The 16,235-nt window shown below is 37.5% G+C and overlaps 1 protein-coding gene across 1 annotated transcript; it reads right to left on the reverse strand.

The window, feature by feature from the left end:
* Positions 1 to 212: 212 nt before the first annotated feature.
* Positions 213 to 14,266, reverse strand: LOC121738545 (nuclear receptor coactivator 5). The gene is made up of 8 exons (XM_042130683.1): positions 14,048 to 14,266; positions 13,667 to 13,940; positions 9,714 to 9,823; positions 9,101 to 9,247; positions 7,138 to 7,249; positions 2,713 to 2,912; positions 1,732 to 1,904; positions 213 to 606 (listed from the first exon to the last, which is right to left on the reverse strand). The coding sequence occupies exons 1-8, from the start codon at positions 14,052 to 14,054 to the stop codon at positions 379 to 381; spliced, it is 1,251 nt and encodes a 416-aa protein (XP_041986617.1). The 5' UTR covers positions 14,055 to 14,266; the 3' UTR covers positions 213 to 378.
* Between the last annotated feature and the right edge of the window lie 1,969 nt (positions 14,267 to 16,235).

Below are 16,235 nucleotides of genomic sequence, written 5' to 3' on the forward strand. Positions count from 1 at the left end.
TTGATACACAGAAAACTCTTGCTGTAATAATTTATCAGCGGGGCTAAAATGGTCGCTTTGAAGAATCATGATATGAATCATAATATTTTTCTAAAATCGCAAAATGCAACTATGCTTGCAATTCATTTCTGTATTTTTGTACTGATTTGACATTAGTCAGTTTGACAGTTTTAGCAATTCATTTGCTGAATTGATTGAGAGGAATTGCTAAATGTGACCATTTTAGCCCCGCTGAATCTTAGTTTTAATTTTTTCATATTTATTGCGCCATGTTCAGCACAAGTGGGCCAAGTCAATAACGCTTCACTCATATTACTGACATCAATTTTAATTTACCATCATTTAGCCTTGCCACTTTCTAAATAATTAAAAAAAAAATTAAACGAATCTCTGCAATATAGAGTCCAATGCTTTTTTAACGGATGGGTCATTCAAGAGCTGCGTTTTGTCTGGTTTCGGTGCGGGCGCCGCAACAGGTGGTGGATCATTTTTCAACGCCGGTTTTTTATCGTTCAGTATACTGAGAATCCTCTGCTGCAGTTCCGTTTCCGTTTTACTGGGCGGCTCCTCGCCTAGTTCTAATTTCTTCTGTTGTTCTTTTTTCTCCTGAAAATGAAATGTTTATTTGAATGTGGAATTGATGTCGATTTAATACTTTTGTGCGAGCTGGACAACATTATTGCTTATGCAATTCTAATTCTATTATGCCATTTCAACATGAATTTGAAAACACACAATGCACCTTTAACCGATTCCTTGCCTGTGTAAAAATCTTTTTTAAAACTAGAATTTTTTCCTGCCCAAAAAAAGGTTACATATTAATTATTAAATTATTGGAGAACACTTCTCTTGTACTATCTTTAGACCTCCGTGCAAGGGTGGTCAGCTCCCTACTTTAGCCTATCACGAAACGGGGGCTAGACCTGGGATGCCAATGTAATGGTATATTTTCGTTTTCTAATTTCTGGGAAAAATATACCGGGAGGCCCATTTTAAACGGTCAGTATGGAAGAGTCTGAAACTGTAATAATACGAAGATCCTGTTCTTAGAAACCGTGACATCGATTTTCTAATCAATAATCGGGAATCAAACCTATCAATCTAAGCCGGAAATGTATAAAATAATCACCTTGCATCTTTATGTCACCAGTCAGTAGATTTGATATGAAAAACGAATATTTTTTGATTTTCGATTCAAATGTTTACAACTCATAAGTAGGTGCGTCATCATTTAGGAGAGCCAATGACGCGACTCGCTTTTCAATCAATTTAATATGGGGCCGGAGCGAATAGGCTCGAAAAATAAAGGTGGCAAGGAATCGGTTGGTCAATGATAACTTTAAAATCTTTAAATATGCAATGATGAGACAAGGTTTAGTCTATAATTATTGCTTGCAAAGTTTACGGCTCTGAGTAGTACAATTGAATACCTGGCCATTTAGCCGAAACTTTTTCGTTTTCGCTTCGTCATAGAATCGCCGATCAAATGTATGGAATTGACATAAGACGAGTCGAACGTCAACGTCATATTAACGAACGCTTATGTCAATTTCATACTTTTTTTTTTTTTCATCGGCGATTCTATAACGAAGCGAAAACGAAAAGATTTTGGCTCACCCCCCTGCACTCATTTGGCGTGATTAGTGTCCATACTACCTTTGATAGAAGATACGTGTTGACCACAAAAGTCGCGCGACATCACGAACAGTTGTGCGACTACACACTACACACCTGTAGGAACTCAATGACCTTCTCGTACTGCAGCACGGTAAGCGCGCCGCCGTCGGCCAGCTGCCCCAGCAGCGCGTACACCGCCTCCCGCCCGCCGCTGCCGCCGCGCTGCACCTCGGCGAAGTTGCGGGACAGCAGCGACAGCGCGTCCTCGAGCGGCATGTTGCGGTGCTCTAAAATTAAAAAAGACATAGCCAAAAAAAATCAAAAACATAAAATGATTTTTTTATAGCACAAAGTGAGACTGCCCCATGACTGCCCCTAGGCGTAACAACACTGCAGCAGAACGACGAAACACTTTGCTATATTAGGACCATAAAGTTAATATACCTAGACGGAATAGCGAAACAAAGGCCTGAGCAAGAGAGATGTCAATATCAGTAACACTGCGTGGTAAAAAGAGACGTGTGATACATGACAGCAGCACTCTTTTTTTGATGTCCAGTGGGCACGTGCCGCACGTTGACAATTTAATCTCATAGAATTCATGTTCAATCATGCTTGTGTTGTATACATACACATATTTTTCACACAGATGAAAACCAATTTTGGTTTCGTTTGACAGCTCGAGATTGTTGCGCTATTCCGCTAGGTATATTAACTTTATGATTACGTTTAATTTTCGTTTTCTCAAAAAAATGTGTCCTTCCGATTTGTGAAACGCAAATTATTTTATAAAATAGCTACAGCTGAGTCTCTCATGGCAATGTCACTATTAAATAAAACCGTATTGCGTATTGCAAAATCGCTTTAACACGTAAGACAATAATATTATGATGTATGTATGTACTATTGTATAGAATATACAGGGTGTAACAAAAATAAGTGATAATAATCTTTCAGAGCTGCTACTTTCACAGTGAACTCTCTACAAGGATCACGTACACACCCTAAAGTATTATCTCTTATTTTTTATTTCATGTAAAAAAATTCCCGCCTGTCATGACAGACTATAGATAAATACTAAAACTATTGTTTTACCTTGGGGCAGTCCATGTAGTATTGTGAGCGTCAGAGATCTGTGTTCCTGGTTTGGCGCCGTCACTAGTATGGCATACAGGCAGCCGCGCGACGCTATGTTGCCCAGCACTTTGCCGATTGGTACGTCTTCCATGGGAAACAGCAGGTCTACAACTATACCCAACCTCTTCAGTCTGCTTTCTATGTACTCGGCGTATTCTCTGAAAAAAAAAGAAAAATCATGACGGTATTTGGTTTTGGAATGGGAGAGTAATTAACCGATTCCGACACGGGACTCGGGAGCCGTGTCATACATGTTTTTAGCGAGTGGCGTATGACACGTGAGCCGTGTCATTTAAAAACGATTGTATCTCCCTCAAATTACACTTTAGAAGGTTCTACTCTAAACAAAATCATCTTGATTTTCCACATAGAACAAGCCTATAGGCTTCGCCTCTGAATATTCTGTGAATAGAAAAAAGTAGGGGCCATCAACCTTTTTTAAAAGGTGCATTAATTGCGGATTACACGGCAGCCACGTCTTATGGGTTTTTAACGTGTGGCGTATGACACGTGAGCCGTGTCATTTTGGGGGATATTAGATTATCATATATATTGGATCCGAGATCATTGAGTCAATGATATTGGATAATGTAATATAGACATATGATTCATTTCTTCCTTGATCATAGATTTTTGACATTTGCTGAGAGATTGGATCCAATACGGTCACAGAAATAGGTGTTGCCAGTTATTTAATATAAAAAAGAGTTTTTAATTTCTTGTTCGTTAATATGTTTCAAATAATGTAATGTAATTATTTTTCTAATTATATACTTGGATAATCTTGCTGAAATAACAAAAACAAGCCATATTAAAAATGACGATGTCTTTTGACAAATCAAATTCTCTGAGATCTAGTAACCCTGACGTCAATACCTGTCAGCGTTAGCGCTCTCCATTGGCTATTGAAACCACATATGACGTAAAATAGGATCAATGAAATATGATAATGTAATATGCAGATATGATCAAATGATCATATATATTGGATCCTATACATGATCATGTAAATGATCCAATATAAATGATAATGTAATACGGGGGGTATTACATTATCATTTAGAAAGCGATTATATCTCCCTCACTTGACGTCAGTCAATACCTGTCAGCGTTAGCGCTCTCCATTGGCTATTGAAACCACATATGACGTAAAATAGGATCAATGAAATATGATAATGTAATATGCAGATATGATCAAATGATCATATATATTGGATCCTATACATGATCATGTAAATGATCCAATATAAATGATAATGTAATACGGGGGGTATTACATTATCATTTAGAAAGCGATTATATCTCCCTCAAATTACACTTTAGAAGGTTCTACTCCGAACAAAACCGTCTTAATTTTCCACGTAAAACAAGTAGGCTTCGTTTCTGAATATTCTGTGAATTGAAAAAAGTAGGGGCTGTCTTCTTTTTTAGCCCGGCCATACGCCCGCCGGACCCCCGCCGGAATGCACTCTCTTCATAAATTTTTTGTGGACCCCGCATGCTATCATAATTCTGACGTGTCAAAATGTATTTTTCTGATCAGAAATTCCGATAATGTGCGGCCGGGCTTTTTAGTAGTAAACTTTTAAGAAAATAAAGAAGTAATATTGGGAGCTCATATTATTTTATATTATTTTAGACTTTCAAGTTCTCGCATTTTTTTTAAACAATAATGTAGAAAAATACTTGCGTTGACATCAAAGTATTACTAATCCACTAACGATTTTTGTTGTAATCTAAGTTGTTTCTTTCGAAAATATTTCTAACTAGATGTCCCGCGCGGCTTCGCCCGCGGAAATTAGGAATTTTACAGAAATAAAAATAGCTATGTATACTCCCTTCACGTGGTCTACTCTATATCTGTGCCAAATATTGCTATAAAAATTGCTCCAGTAGTTCGTGAGATAAACCCTTTCTAATATTTCCCCCGATTTTCTCACATTTTCCTGAGTTTCTTCGGTCGTATTAGTCTTAGCGTGATAATATATAGCCTATAGCCTTAATAGAATCGATAAATGAGCTATCTAATACTGAAATAAGTTTTTAAATCAGACCTGTAGTTCCTGAGATTAGCGCGTTCAAGCAAACATACTCTTCAGGTTTATAATGTTACGTATAGATTTTTTTTAATTATCTCTTGACAAACTCGAGTCTCGATCTAAAAGACTATTAAAAGTACCAATAACAGGGTCATAATAGGCTCATAATCATGAGATGATGCATGGTTGAATATGGTAGTGATGATGATGAATGTAATTTGCATAGTAGCATATGCTTTCCGTTCTTAAAACAACGCCGAAACTCCCAAACTTGTATTTATAAAGAATCAGGAGTTCTCTCAGCACCTTCCGAACCACGGTATACCAGGTATACCTCGGTGCAAAATCTTACTTGTTGGTAGCATAATATGCTTAGAATACTTCTCACGAAACCGAAGTCACCACATGTATCGCTATAAAGTTTGAGGAGTTCCATCGATCACTTATGGATCTTTCATCAAATCACCATTTTTATCAATATATTACCAAATTGGGATGATGTCCTATATACCAAAAGAAAAATTTTGAAAATCGGTTAACAAACGGCGGAGTAATCGTTGAACATAAAAAAAAAAACAAATATAACACCTCCCCATTTTGAAAGTCGGTTAAAATTGTAGCTTATGTGTTATTCTGATGTACAAGCTATAATATTGCAAAGTTTCATTAAAATCCGTTCAGTAGTTTTTGCGTGAAAGAGTAACAAACATCCATACATCCCTACATCCATACATCCAAACAAACTTTCGCCTTTATAATATTAGTAGGACTAGCTGTTTCCGCAAACATCCTTATCCATAGGAGTAAAACGTTTCCCTGCGGTTAAAAGTGGTCTTGTACCTATAAGCTTTATTACTAGAACCCAATTATCGTGCTTATAAAATTGATCGAAAATCGATATAATGTTTTTATGTATGGAATTGGCTAGTTCATTTTTTTTTATTTCCTCATGGTTCCCATCATCAGACCACCATTTTTGTGAACATGGTACCAACTCGGAGCCGGATTAATCGGAACAAATATCCCATATTACAACAAAAGAAAAATTTTGGAAATAAGAATAAGTTCACAATCATTGATCAAAAATCGGTTCACAAACGGCGGAGTAATCGTTGAACACACATAAAAAATATCCACAGCCGAACGTATAACCTCCTCCTTTTTGGAAGTCGGTTAAAAAAACTTAACAACGAACTTCTTTAAATTTGTCTACGAACGTATAATTTACATCGGAAACCCAGATCTATTTCATATGCTTATTTTTCTAACTTCAGAAGGTTTGCAACACCTGAACAAAAAATCGCTTACCTGCCATTTTCAGGTTAAAACCTAGTAAAACTACTCAAAATCAACTCAAAAAAACGTAGCCTTCCGTTAACATCAATGGTTTGGGGTTTTGGGTTCAATTAAATAAATTAAGTTAATAAACACGTAAAAACCAATAAAAACAATAAACCCTTTTGAACGTGGCGGATGACACGGTAGCCGTGTCATCTACTTCTATGGCGTATGACACGGCTCACGTGTCACGAAAAAATTGTATGCCGCCACGACTAAAAGTCTTCAAAAACGTGCGCCGCATTGAATCGGTTAAAATTTTGAGTCTGTGAACTAGGTACGTCCGGATTTGCTTGCTGCTCAACAAGAGGAATCATTGCTCCGATTTAAAAATAATGCATTAAAATTTAAAATACTGACTCTTGTAGATAACATTTGATTGTTGTGGAACAAGTGCAGTTTATTCTTTTCAGTAACATATTTTTCGATATATGTATTCATGAGCTACACGAGTCACGACGGTAGACAACGGCACTAACATAATTTTTGAAGTAAATCTTTTGAAAGCGAAATTTCAAAATCGCATCACCATCAAGTCACGACTCACAAGTCCACAGTTGAGTAACGATTTATCTATTGCTAAGCGCAAAACTCGAGAAGTCCAGGGAAGGTTTTTAAGTGACACGAAGTTCACCGGGACAGCTAGTATATATATATATATATATATATATATATATATATATATATATATATATATATATATATATATATATATATATATATATATAAACTCTAAACTAAAAAAAATATGACTCTTCCTGACATCTATTGGCGAATAATAATACTATTATGTGACCAACTAATTGTTTTAACGACCAGCAGATGGCGTTATTAAGTAACACGAAGTCAATGAGTGTTTGCTATACCGAGCAAAGCTCGGTATAGCAAACACTCATTGACTTGAACCAGGTACTATAGATTATACAAAGATTATTTATTTGTCAACGGATGAACGAAGTTTTACTTCAGAGTTAAGCCACACTTTTTTTTTTATTATGAAACTTACGTGAGCGCTTTAGACACTACAATGATCTCGCAGTCGTTGCGTTCGGGCACGGGCAGGGCGCGCGGGTACTCCGGCTTGAACCGGTCATAGCGCTCCGGCCACTCTGCTGGTCCTGAAACATTTAAAAATAATCGGCCAAGTGCGAGTCGGACTCGCGCACGAAGGGTTCCGTGCCGTCATAGAGCAAAAATAGGCCAAAATTCTGTTTTTTGCAGAGGAGCCGCCCTTAAATTTTTATTTTATTATTATTATTGATTATTGAAGTATAATAATAATATATTATGTCTATATATTTCCTTTGTGAAAATATCAAGTGCCTTCCTGGTGCCATTATTGATATAGAGCAAAAAATGCCAAAATATCAAGTTTGTTGTATGGCAGCCTCCCATAAATATTTGATTTATTTTGTTTTTATTATTTGTTATTATAGCGGCAACAGAAATACGTAATCTGTGAAAATTACAACTCTCTAGCTATCACCGTTCTTGAGATACAGCCTGGGGACAGACAGACATCGAAGTCTTAGTAATAGGGTCCCGTTTTCACTCTTTGGATACGGAACCCTCATAATATTGGAACGAAGTTCCGTATCGCACGTTCGGCGTAAAGGCTAGATAAGCTAGACAGAACGGGGTAGTAGGGGCAGAGGGCGTTGAAAGTATCCCTGGGCGTTAATTATAGATGGCGTTTTTTTTTATATTTTTTGAGTGTATATATATGTATACACTTACGAATAATAACAATTAAGGAAAAGTAACTCATTCAAAAAAGATGCTCCACCATACTTGCCAAAAAAGTGTACCTTAGGTACACATTTCAATACATTTGCAATATTTAGGTGACCTTGAGCGGTACTAGGCTGACGTTACATGACAGATCAAAAGAAACCAAATTTAAAACGGTAATAGTATGGGAGTTACGATTCCTTAGTTTTTATTATTCGTAGGTATACACTATACTTTTTTTGAACATAAGAAATAACTTAGTTCCATTCGGGTGACCCCTGAGACCTGTCAAGTTTTTTTTTTTCATTTCAGATATCGATATGAGTACAGGTTGTACTTATTTAATTTCTTTATTGCCGTGAATTGAGTTGCAACTTGTATTAGTTGATACAAGTTGTTGTGCCTAAGCCTGGCCGTACATTATAAGAATTTCTGATCAGAAAAATTCGGGTACCACACCGCACACCTATCAGAAATTTCTGATAGGTGTACGGGGTCTAGTACAAAATCTGCAGAGAGTGCGCGGTCCAAATCATTTTTGCCATCAGATCGACGCGGACGTCAGACACGTCAGAATTCTGATAGGATGCGTGGTCCACAACAAAACATAGGACCAGGCCGCAACACTGCGATGCGACGTCGTATCGCAAAAACAACCTTTGAAAAGCAATGTATTTTTTTGCGATGCGACGCCGCAACGCAGTGTTGTAGCCTGAGCCTTGGCCCATGAGCAGAGTGCGTTCCGGCGGGCGTCCGAATTTTTCTAATCAGAAATTTCTTATAATGTGCGGCGGGGATTAATTGTCTCATAATAACAATGCTTCTGTGTATAATTTGTTTTGTAAAAGTCCCACTGTTATTTAGTAATTCCCAAATATATTAAACCAGTATGATTCTTCTTCTTCTTCTTTTGGCGTAAGCCTCCCCATTTAGGAGTTGCCAGCGTCAGAGTTGAGGCGAAAAATGTGAACAGTTATAACTTATAACGTAAACTGATTGCCATGCAGCGGGCACGGGTGATGACTTCATGCGACCATGCAAATACAAGGTAAAATAATGAAACAGAAAAAACCAGAACAAGCAAATAAGTACAGCAAAATATTGTTTCTTAGCCTTTAAAGATACACAGAGTACAACCAGTATGATACTGGGGTATCATGTAGGGTATCACTTAAGAATTGAACATAAATTAAAGTCTATACAGCATAAAATAAAAAACTATTTAATTTACAACATACCTCGTTTAGGCGAGCCTCCTCTAAAGGGAGGCGGGCCACCGCGGCCCCTCCCTCGCCCGCGCATGCCCCTCCCACGCGGTCCGCCCCGCACCGGCTCATACCAGTTCTCCTTGTAGCCTGTCTCTTCATATTCCTCCTCTCTGGGATCTGCAAAATCATCGATATATGGTATACTTTTTTCCTTTACTTTTGTTTTGTAATTTAGTATGTAAGTCTCTTTTATAAAAGTTGATAAAAGTCTTGTATTACTAGCGATGGAAGAGCCTAGTCACCTGATACAGGCGTGAGCTTACTAGGTGACTATGTGTTCTACTCAATTATTGTAATTTAAGTTGGAAATAAACATTTATTTATTTATTTATTATTATTTATTAGTAATAGTACACATTTTATTTTTCCATGATACTAAGGATTTATTGAGGTGACTGAAGGCTACTATAAAAATACAAGAGTATACTTTTTCAGTTAAACAAATTTCCATAATTAAGTTAATCCTCTCAGTCAGCCATCCTCGAGTTTTAGCGAGACTAACAAAATTTAAGGTTAATTTTTAAATACATCTAAATCACTACATAATATTGTTATATATATTATTGTTTTAAGAAATACATACACTGATCTCCTATAAAGTTGCCATGAATATCATACTGATCATTAGTACTATCATCATGGCCTGCATTATCCACCGATACCTCCTGCTGTATCGGCTGATGCTCCTCTTTCCTAAAAATTTACAACAAAATCTATATGTGGCTATTTGATATTCTTTAAATGTTTTACAGTGAATCTTACATGTACTATAATTATATTTAACGCTGCTCCAACTTAGGTACGACATTTCACTTTATTTGTTACTCTCTTAGGGCCCCAAAAAAAAAGCAAGATCGAACAATAACATATTTTACAAGCAATACTAAATTTAATATTGAAAAATGGATCATACTCAAAGCGAAATAGATACTTTAATGATAAATATGAACCAAACGCTACGCTTATGGCAACAACCGAAAAAATGAAGAAAGAATTAGCAAAACAGATCCACATTCTAACCGAAAAATTCACAGAAACCATGAACACTACACTAGATACGAAACTTAGACCATTGATTGAAGAGAACACTAAACTTAAAAACGAAGTGTCAGTGCTCAAGAAAAAAATACAAAATCTGGAAAGATGCGATAAGAAAAATAACATCATCTTACACGGAGTTGAAGAGCAGGGTGAAGAACGCCACAGCCTCATGGACGATGTCCTAAAAATTCTTAACCAAATGACCAAAGCAGCGGGTATCGAAGAATTTGACAGATGGGAAATAAGCGAAACAGACTAGGAAGAAAAGATAATACGAAAGTAAGGCCAATAATTGTTAAACTCACCTTGGCTTGGAGAAGAAGTGTGGTTCTAAAGAACAAAAAACATTTACCTAACAATATTTATGCCACGGAGGACTTCCCAAAAGATATCTTGCAAGCCAGAAAAGAACTGAAAGTGGCACAACAAGAAGAAATAAAGAAGGGCAACAAGGCCACAATTCGCTATAACAAGCTTATGGTCAAGACAAACCACAAAGGCAACAGCCAAGACAAACGAAAGCGTTCACCCACAAAATCACCTGAAAATACCAACACTGAAACTGGAACAGTCATCCAAACAGCCCCAAACAAAATAAACAAAACAAATTCGGGCGGGAGCGGCTTGTAAACTCCAGTTTACAAGCCGCTCCAGAACAAACTCAATATCTGATTATCTCAATACTCCAAAAAACTAAAGAACTGGAAGACACTAGGCACCCCAAACCGGCTAGTCACCGTGGGGGGAAGATGACTACCACCCTCCAGCAAATAAAATAAAAACAAGAACACTTAAAATAGCTACTCTTAACACTCTTACTCTCAGGACGGATGAGAGCCTACAGGAACTCGAGATGGCCCTAGAAAACATAAAATGGTACATATTAGGGCTGTGCAAAACCCGAAGAGCAGATGAAAAACATGAAGAACACCCCGACTACATACTGTTCTATAAAGGTGAAAAATCAGGACAAAAAGGAGTAGGGTTCTTGTAAAAAAATCACTCAAGAACAACATCCAAGAATTTATTGGGGTCTCGGACCGCATGGAAATACTAAATATTACTTTACCCGGCTATCGAAAGTCATGGTCAATCATCGAAATTTATGCCCCGACGGAAAAAGCGCCAAAAACAGAAACAAAGCTCTTCTACGACGAGATCAATAAATCCCTAAGAACCTACTCGCAAAATCACATAATACTGATGGGTGACTTCAATGCGCAAATTGGCACTAAACAAAACCAAGAAGAATATGTTATCGGAGAGCATGGATATGGTAAAAGAAGTCCAAATGGGGAACTACTATTAGAACTCCTTCTAGAACACAACTTGACACACCTTAACAGCATGTATAAGAAAAATACTAAAAATGGAGAGAGCCCCAGGCCCAGACAAAGTACCAAACGAAATCCTAAAAGGCACCATCAGTGAACTCGTACCTGTCCTTACCACAATATTTAACGACATACTAAAGACCTGCACAATACCAAAGCAATGGGAAACATCGCATATCATCTTAATACACAAGAAAGGTTCTAAAGAAGACTTAGAGAACTACAGACCAATAAGTCTCTTGTCAAATATCTACAAGGTCTTCTCCAATGTTATCTTAGAGAGAATCAACAAACAGCTGGATCAAAGTCAACCGAAAGAGCAAGCAGGATTCAGGAAAAACTTTTCTATGTTAGACCACATACACAAAGTAAAGCAGATAATAGAGAAGTACAATGAATACAAGAAGGAACTGTATATGGCATTCATTGATTACTCAAAGGCCTTCGACAGCATAAGTCATGAAGCGATCTGGAAAAGCCTAGACTAGACCAGCAAGGCATACCCGTAACTTATATTGATATGATCAAAAACATATACCTAAATAGTGAAGCCAGAATAAGACTTGAAACAATAGGAAACAAGTTTCAGATCGAAAGAGGCGCAAAACAGGACGACCCCCTCTCTCCAAAACTATTTTCAGCTGTACTGGAAACCATCTTTCGAGAACTAGACTGGGAGAAGTATGGCCTTAATGTGAACGGAGAAAAGCTAAACCATTTAAGATTTACTGACGATATAATTGTCTTTGAAGAAAACCCAAACAACCTTGAAACAATGATAAAAGCTCTTGACATAGAAAGCAAAAAAGAAGGCCTCAGTATGAATAAGGACAAAACCAAAGTACTTACAAACTCCAAGCAAATCACCATAAAAGTTGACGATCAACCTCTCGAATACGTAAAAGATTACATCTACCTTGCACAACTAATCTCCCATGAAAACCAGACCACAAAAGAGGTCAACCATAGAATTGCAAATGGTTGGAAGAAGTACTGGTGGCTCAAAGAAATATTTAAAGCTGACATGAGTTTAACCTTTAAAAAGAAAGCATTCAACACCTGTAGGCCTACTACGAAACCGTTTTGAGACTCCAACAATCGGACGAGAATGCTGCGTCCTGCTCTAACAACGTCATTTCACGTTTGTTAGAGTAGGACGCAACATTCTCGTCCGATTGTTTGAGTCTCAAAACTGTTTCGTGGTACGGGCCCTGTGTCCTATCCGTTATAACATATGGCTGTGAAATCTGGGCCCTCACAAAACAACACAGAGAAAAGTTGGAACGATGCCAGAGATCCATGGAGAGAAGCATGCTAGGTATAAAGAGACAAGACAGGATCAGAAACACTACAATAAGAGAAAAAACAAAAGTAATAGATGTACTTACTCAAATAGACCAAAGAAAGTGGAGATGGGCCGGACACATGCTAAGAGACAAACAAAATAAATGGAGCACAGCCATCACTCACTGGTACCCGAGAGATGGTAAACGGAGTAGAGGTCGCCAACAAATCAGATGGGGAGATGATCTAGCATTAACAGCTGGACGCCACTGGAGAAGAGTAGCACTAGACAGAACTGAGTGGAAAAGGCTGGAGGAGGCCTATGCCGAGAGGCACACTGACCTTCGAGACATCCTATAGCTTGAAGGCAAAATAAGAGGCTATCATCATCACCATCATCATCGCATTAGCCGGCCAGGTCGCGCGGCCAGGTCGCTGCAGCACTTCATACTCCGAAATGGATGTTGAAGAAAAAATAATTGTTGCGCTAGATTTTTCATTAGTACAAAAGAGAAAGAAAAAAAGGACAAAGAAATTTTGGATTTATCCATTGTTACAGAAGAGGCTTACGAAAGGAATATCTTATCACACATACTTTCCTCACACATCAGACGTACTGCAATATATATATATATATACACACATATATATATAAAAATTGGGATCTCAGAATCGGCTCCAACGATTTTCATGAAATTTAGTATATAGGGGGTTTCGGGGGCGATAAATGGATCTATCTAGGAATCATATTTAGAAACTGTCATTTTATTCGTGTTTTATCGAATACCAAGCAAAGCTCGGTCAAATAGCTAGTTTATATCTTAATGGACAATCTGACAAGTCTCAATCTTTGCAGTAGTAGATACAATAAATATACCTTGTTAAGTTCTTCTGAGCTGGGCGGACATTAATCTTTTTACCCAAAATCATACTCCCAGCCGCATTGGAAAGTGCATTCTGTGCAGATTCTTCCGTACTGAATTGTACAAACCCAAACACCCTGTTGAGTATAATACCATCTATTTCTCCATACTGTATGAAGTGATTGTACAGATCTTCTACTGTTACTTCGTCTTTGAGACCGCCGACATAAATGCGAAGATGTGCAGTCGCACTATCTTTCATAGCATGTTTGTCGAGTTTTAATTTGTCTATAAGAGTAAAAATAATATTAATACGGAAATCATAAACTACATTACATATATTTTACAACGGTATTGTCTCGTTTATGCCACTATAAACCATCTATAAACCTTACCTTCCATGATTTATGCGTGGCGACAAACACGGTGGCTTTTTTAGAAAGTTTGCTATGTTAATACGAAGTTTTAATGGGCATGAGTCGTTAATATGCTTTACAGTATTTTATCGTATAGGTTCGACACATTAATAAATCAGAATAACTATATTTTATGCAGTAAAATCATCAAAATAGAATTTGTACTATCCGCAAGCTTCTTTTTCTTCTTCTTCTTTAAGTTATGGCGGCCTCAGTGAGTTGCCCACAGATTTGAGATTACTAGTATTTAATTGGAGTTGCCATTTGCCAATGTCAGAGTGTAATGTGTATTTTTTTTTTTAATTTTATTTTACGGGCCTGGATACTAACCCTTTACTATATAATATTGTTTTTATTCATAACTAGCTGTTGCCCGCGACATCGTCTGCGTCGACTTTAGTTTATAGTACGCGGTGTCAACAAAATTTGTGTCAAATTTAAAAACTTTTTAAAACCCTGGTAAGTGGTACCCCTCTTAGGGCCGCGCTACACCGGAATGGCAGCGCTGAAAGTGCTCGCCTCGCATGGCAGCGCCATTCCGGTGTAGCGCGGCCCTTAATTAATCAAAATACCCAAAAACAGCTGTGCAGTGTGCACATAATCTATACTAATATTATAAATGCGAAAGTATCTCTGTCTGTCTGTCAGTCTCGCTTTCACGCCAAACACCAAAAGTATCTCTGTCTGTCTGTCTGTCTATCTGTCAGTCTCGCTTTCACGCCAAACGCCAAAACTTCCGAACCGATTGTAATGAAATTTTGTATACAGATAGTCTAAAGCCTGACAAAGGACATAGGCTACTTTTTTTACTGGAAAAAGGGTTGTAAGGGGGTGAAAATGCGTAAATTTGTTCAAATTAAGTTAGTTCCAACAATTCATAATAGATGGCGCCGTGCGTCTTCTACATCGCGCTGACACTTGCTCAAAAGTCTTTCTATAAGACGTGGTATCATCTTACATTTAAGTTTCGATTTTTTTCGATTGTTATATCTATTCTACGGTATAAAATAACTCAGTACTTTATCTGTGCAGTGACGTAACCTTAAATCTATCAATGATAAATAGTTTATGGGTAAAGTTGTGTAATTGGAGAGCTAAATAAGCTTTAAAATTTGGCATAAAATATAAAGTTTAATATAAAAAAATGAAATACCTATTGTGTGCACACTGCACAGCTGTATTGATTTAAGGGGTACCAGGGTTTTTTTATAAAAGCTTTTGACACCAATTTTGTTGACATCGCGCGCTATAAACTGAAGTCCACGCGGACGAAGTCGCGGGCAACAGCTAGTAAGTTATAACTACAGTTGTAATATGCTAAGGTGCTGTAATCAAAGTGACTACGTACTAAACTCTTATACAGGGTGTCAAAAGACCGCTTCCGATAACTTCGTGGGGTTATTATAGGGCATGAGATATATCCATTGGTGCAAGAAATTTTCATGTAATCGCCAGTTTTTAAAATAGTCAAAATTTTCAACACGCAATGTATAATGCGTGCAGTTAATGCGCGATAATATCGCCTGCCGCCGATGAATGAAACCCCGGGCCGAGCCGGCCCCCCCGCGCCGCCCGCGCCGAATACCGCGCGCGCGGCTCTGCGCTAGTCATGAGTTAAGACAAAACAGCTGATCGTGGTGTGCCCTATACCCTAGCCCGTAGGTAGTGAATAAACCACCAATATTGTAATGATTATTAAATTACAATAGTTTTCACGATTTAACAAAATGTTACAATTTATTAATTACCGTTTCTCAGGTTTTTACTCAAAAATACTCAGTTTTTACTTCCGGCCAAAAAGGAAAAGAAATCATAATTCACATCCGATCATCATCCGATTTACACATCTGTAAAAATACATACACAGTTACCTACTGCACCTATCAATACCTATCAATGGAAAACATACGTGATAACATGTTCACTGACCTGTGATCAGCTGTCTGCTTTTATGAAATGCAGTTCGAACTGTGTTCCATGATCCATCTAACTCGATGTAGATTGCAGAGTTATTCAACACTTAACAAAAGTAATTACAGGAGACATTCCAATTCTTTAAACACTTTTTATTGCACTGTTTAAACCGCACTATGATGTTTACCTGTTCCTTAAAGCATCGCACATTCATCGGACGTATCTTGTCACGGCCCGTTATTAATTACAAACA

This window comes from Aricia agestis, chromosome Z (genome assembly GCF_905147365.1).
Source record: "Aricia agestis chromosome Z, ilAriAges1.1, whole genome shotgun sequence".
Taxonomy (NCBI): domain Eukaryota; kingdom Metazoa; phylum Arthropoda; class Insecta; order Lepidoptera; family Lycaenidae; genus Aricia; species Aricia agestis.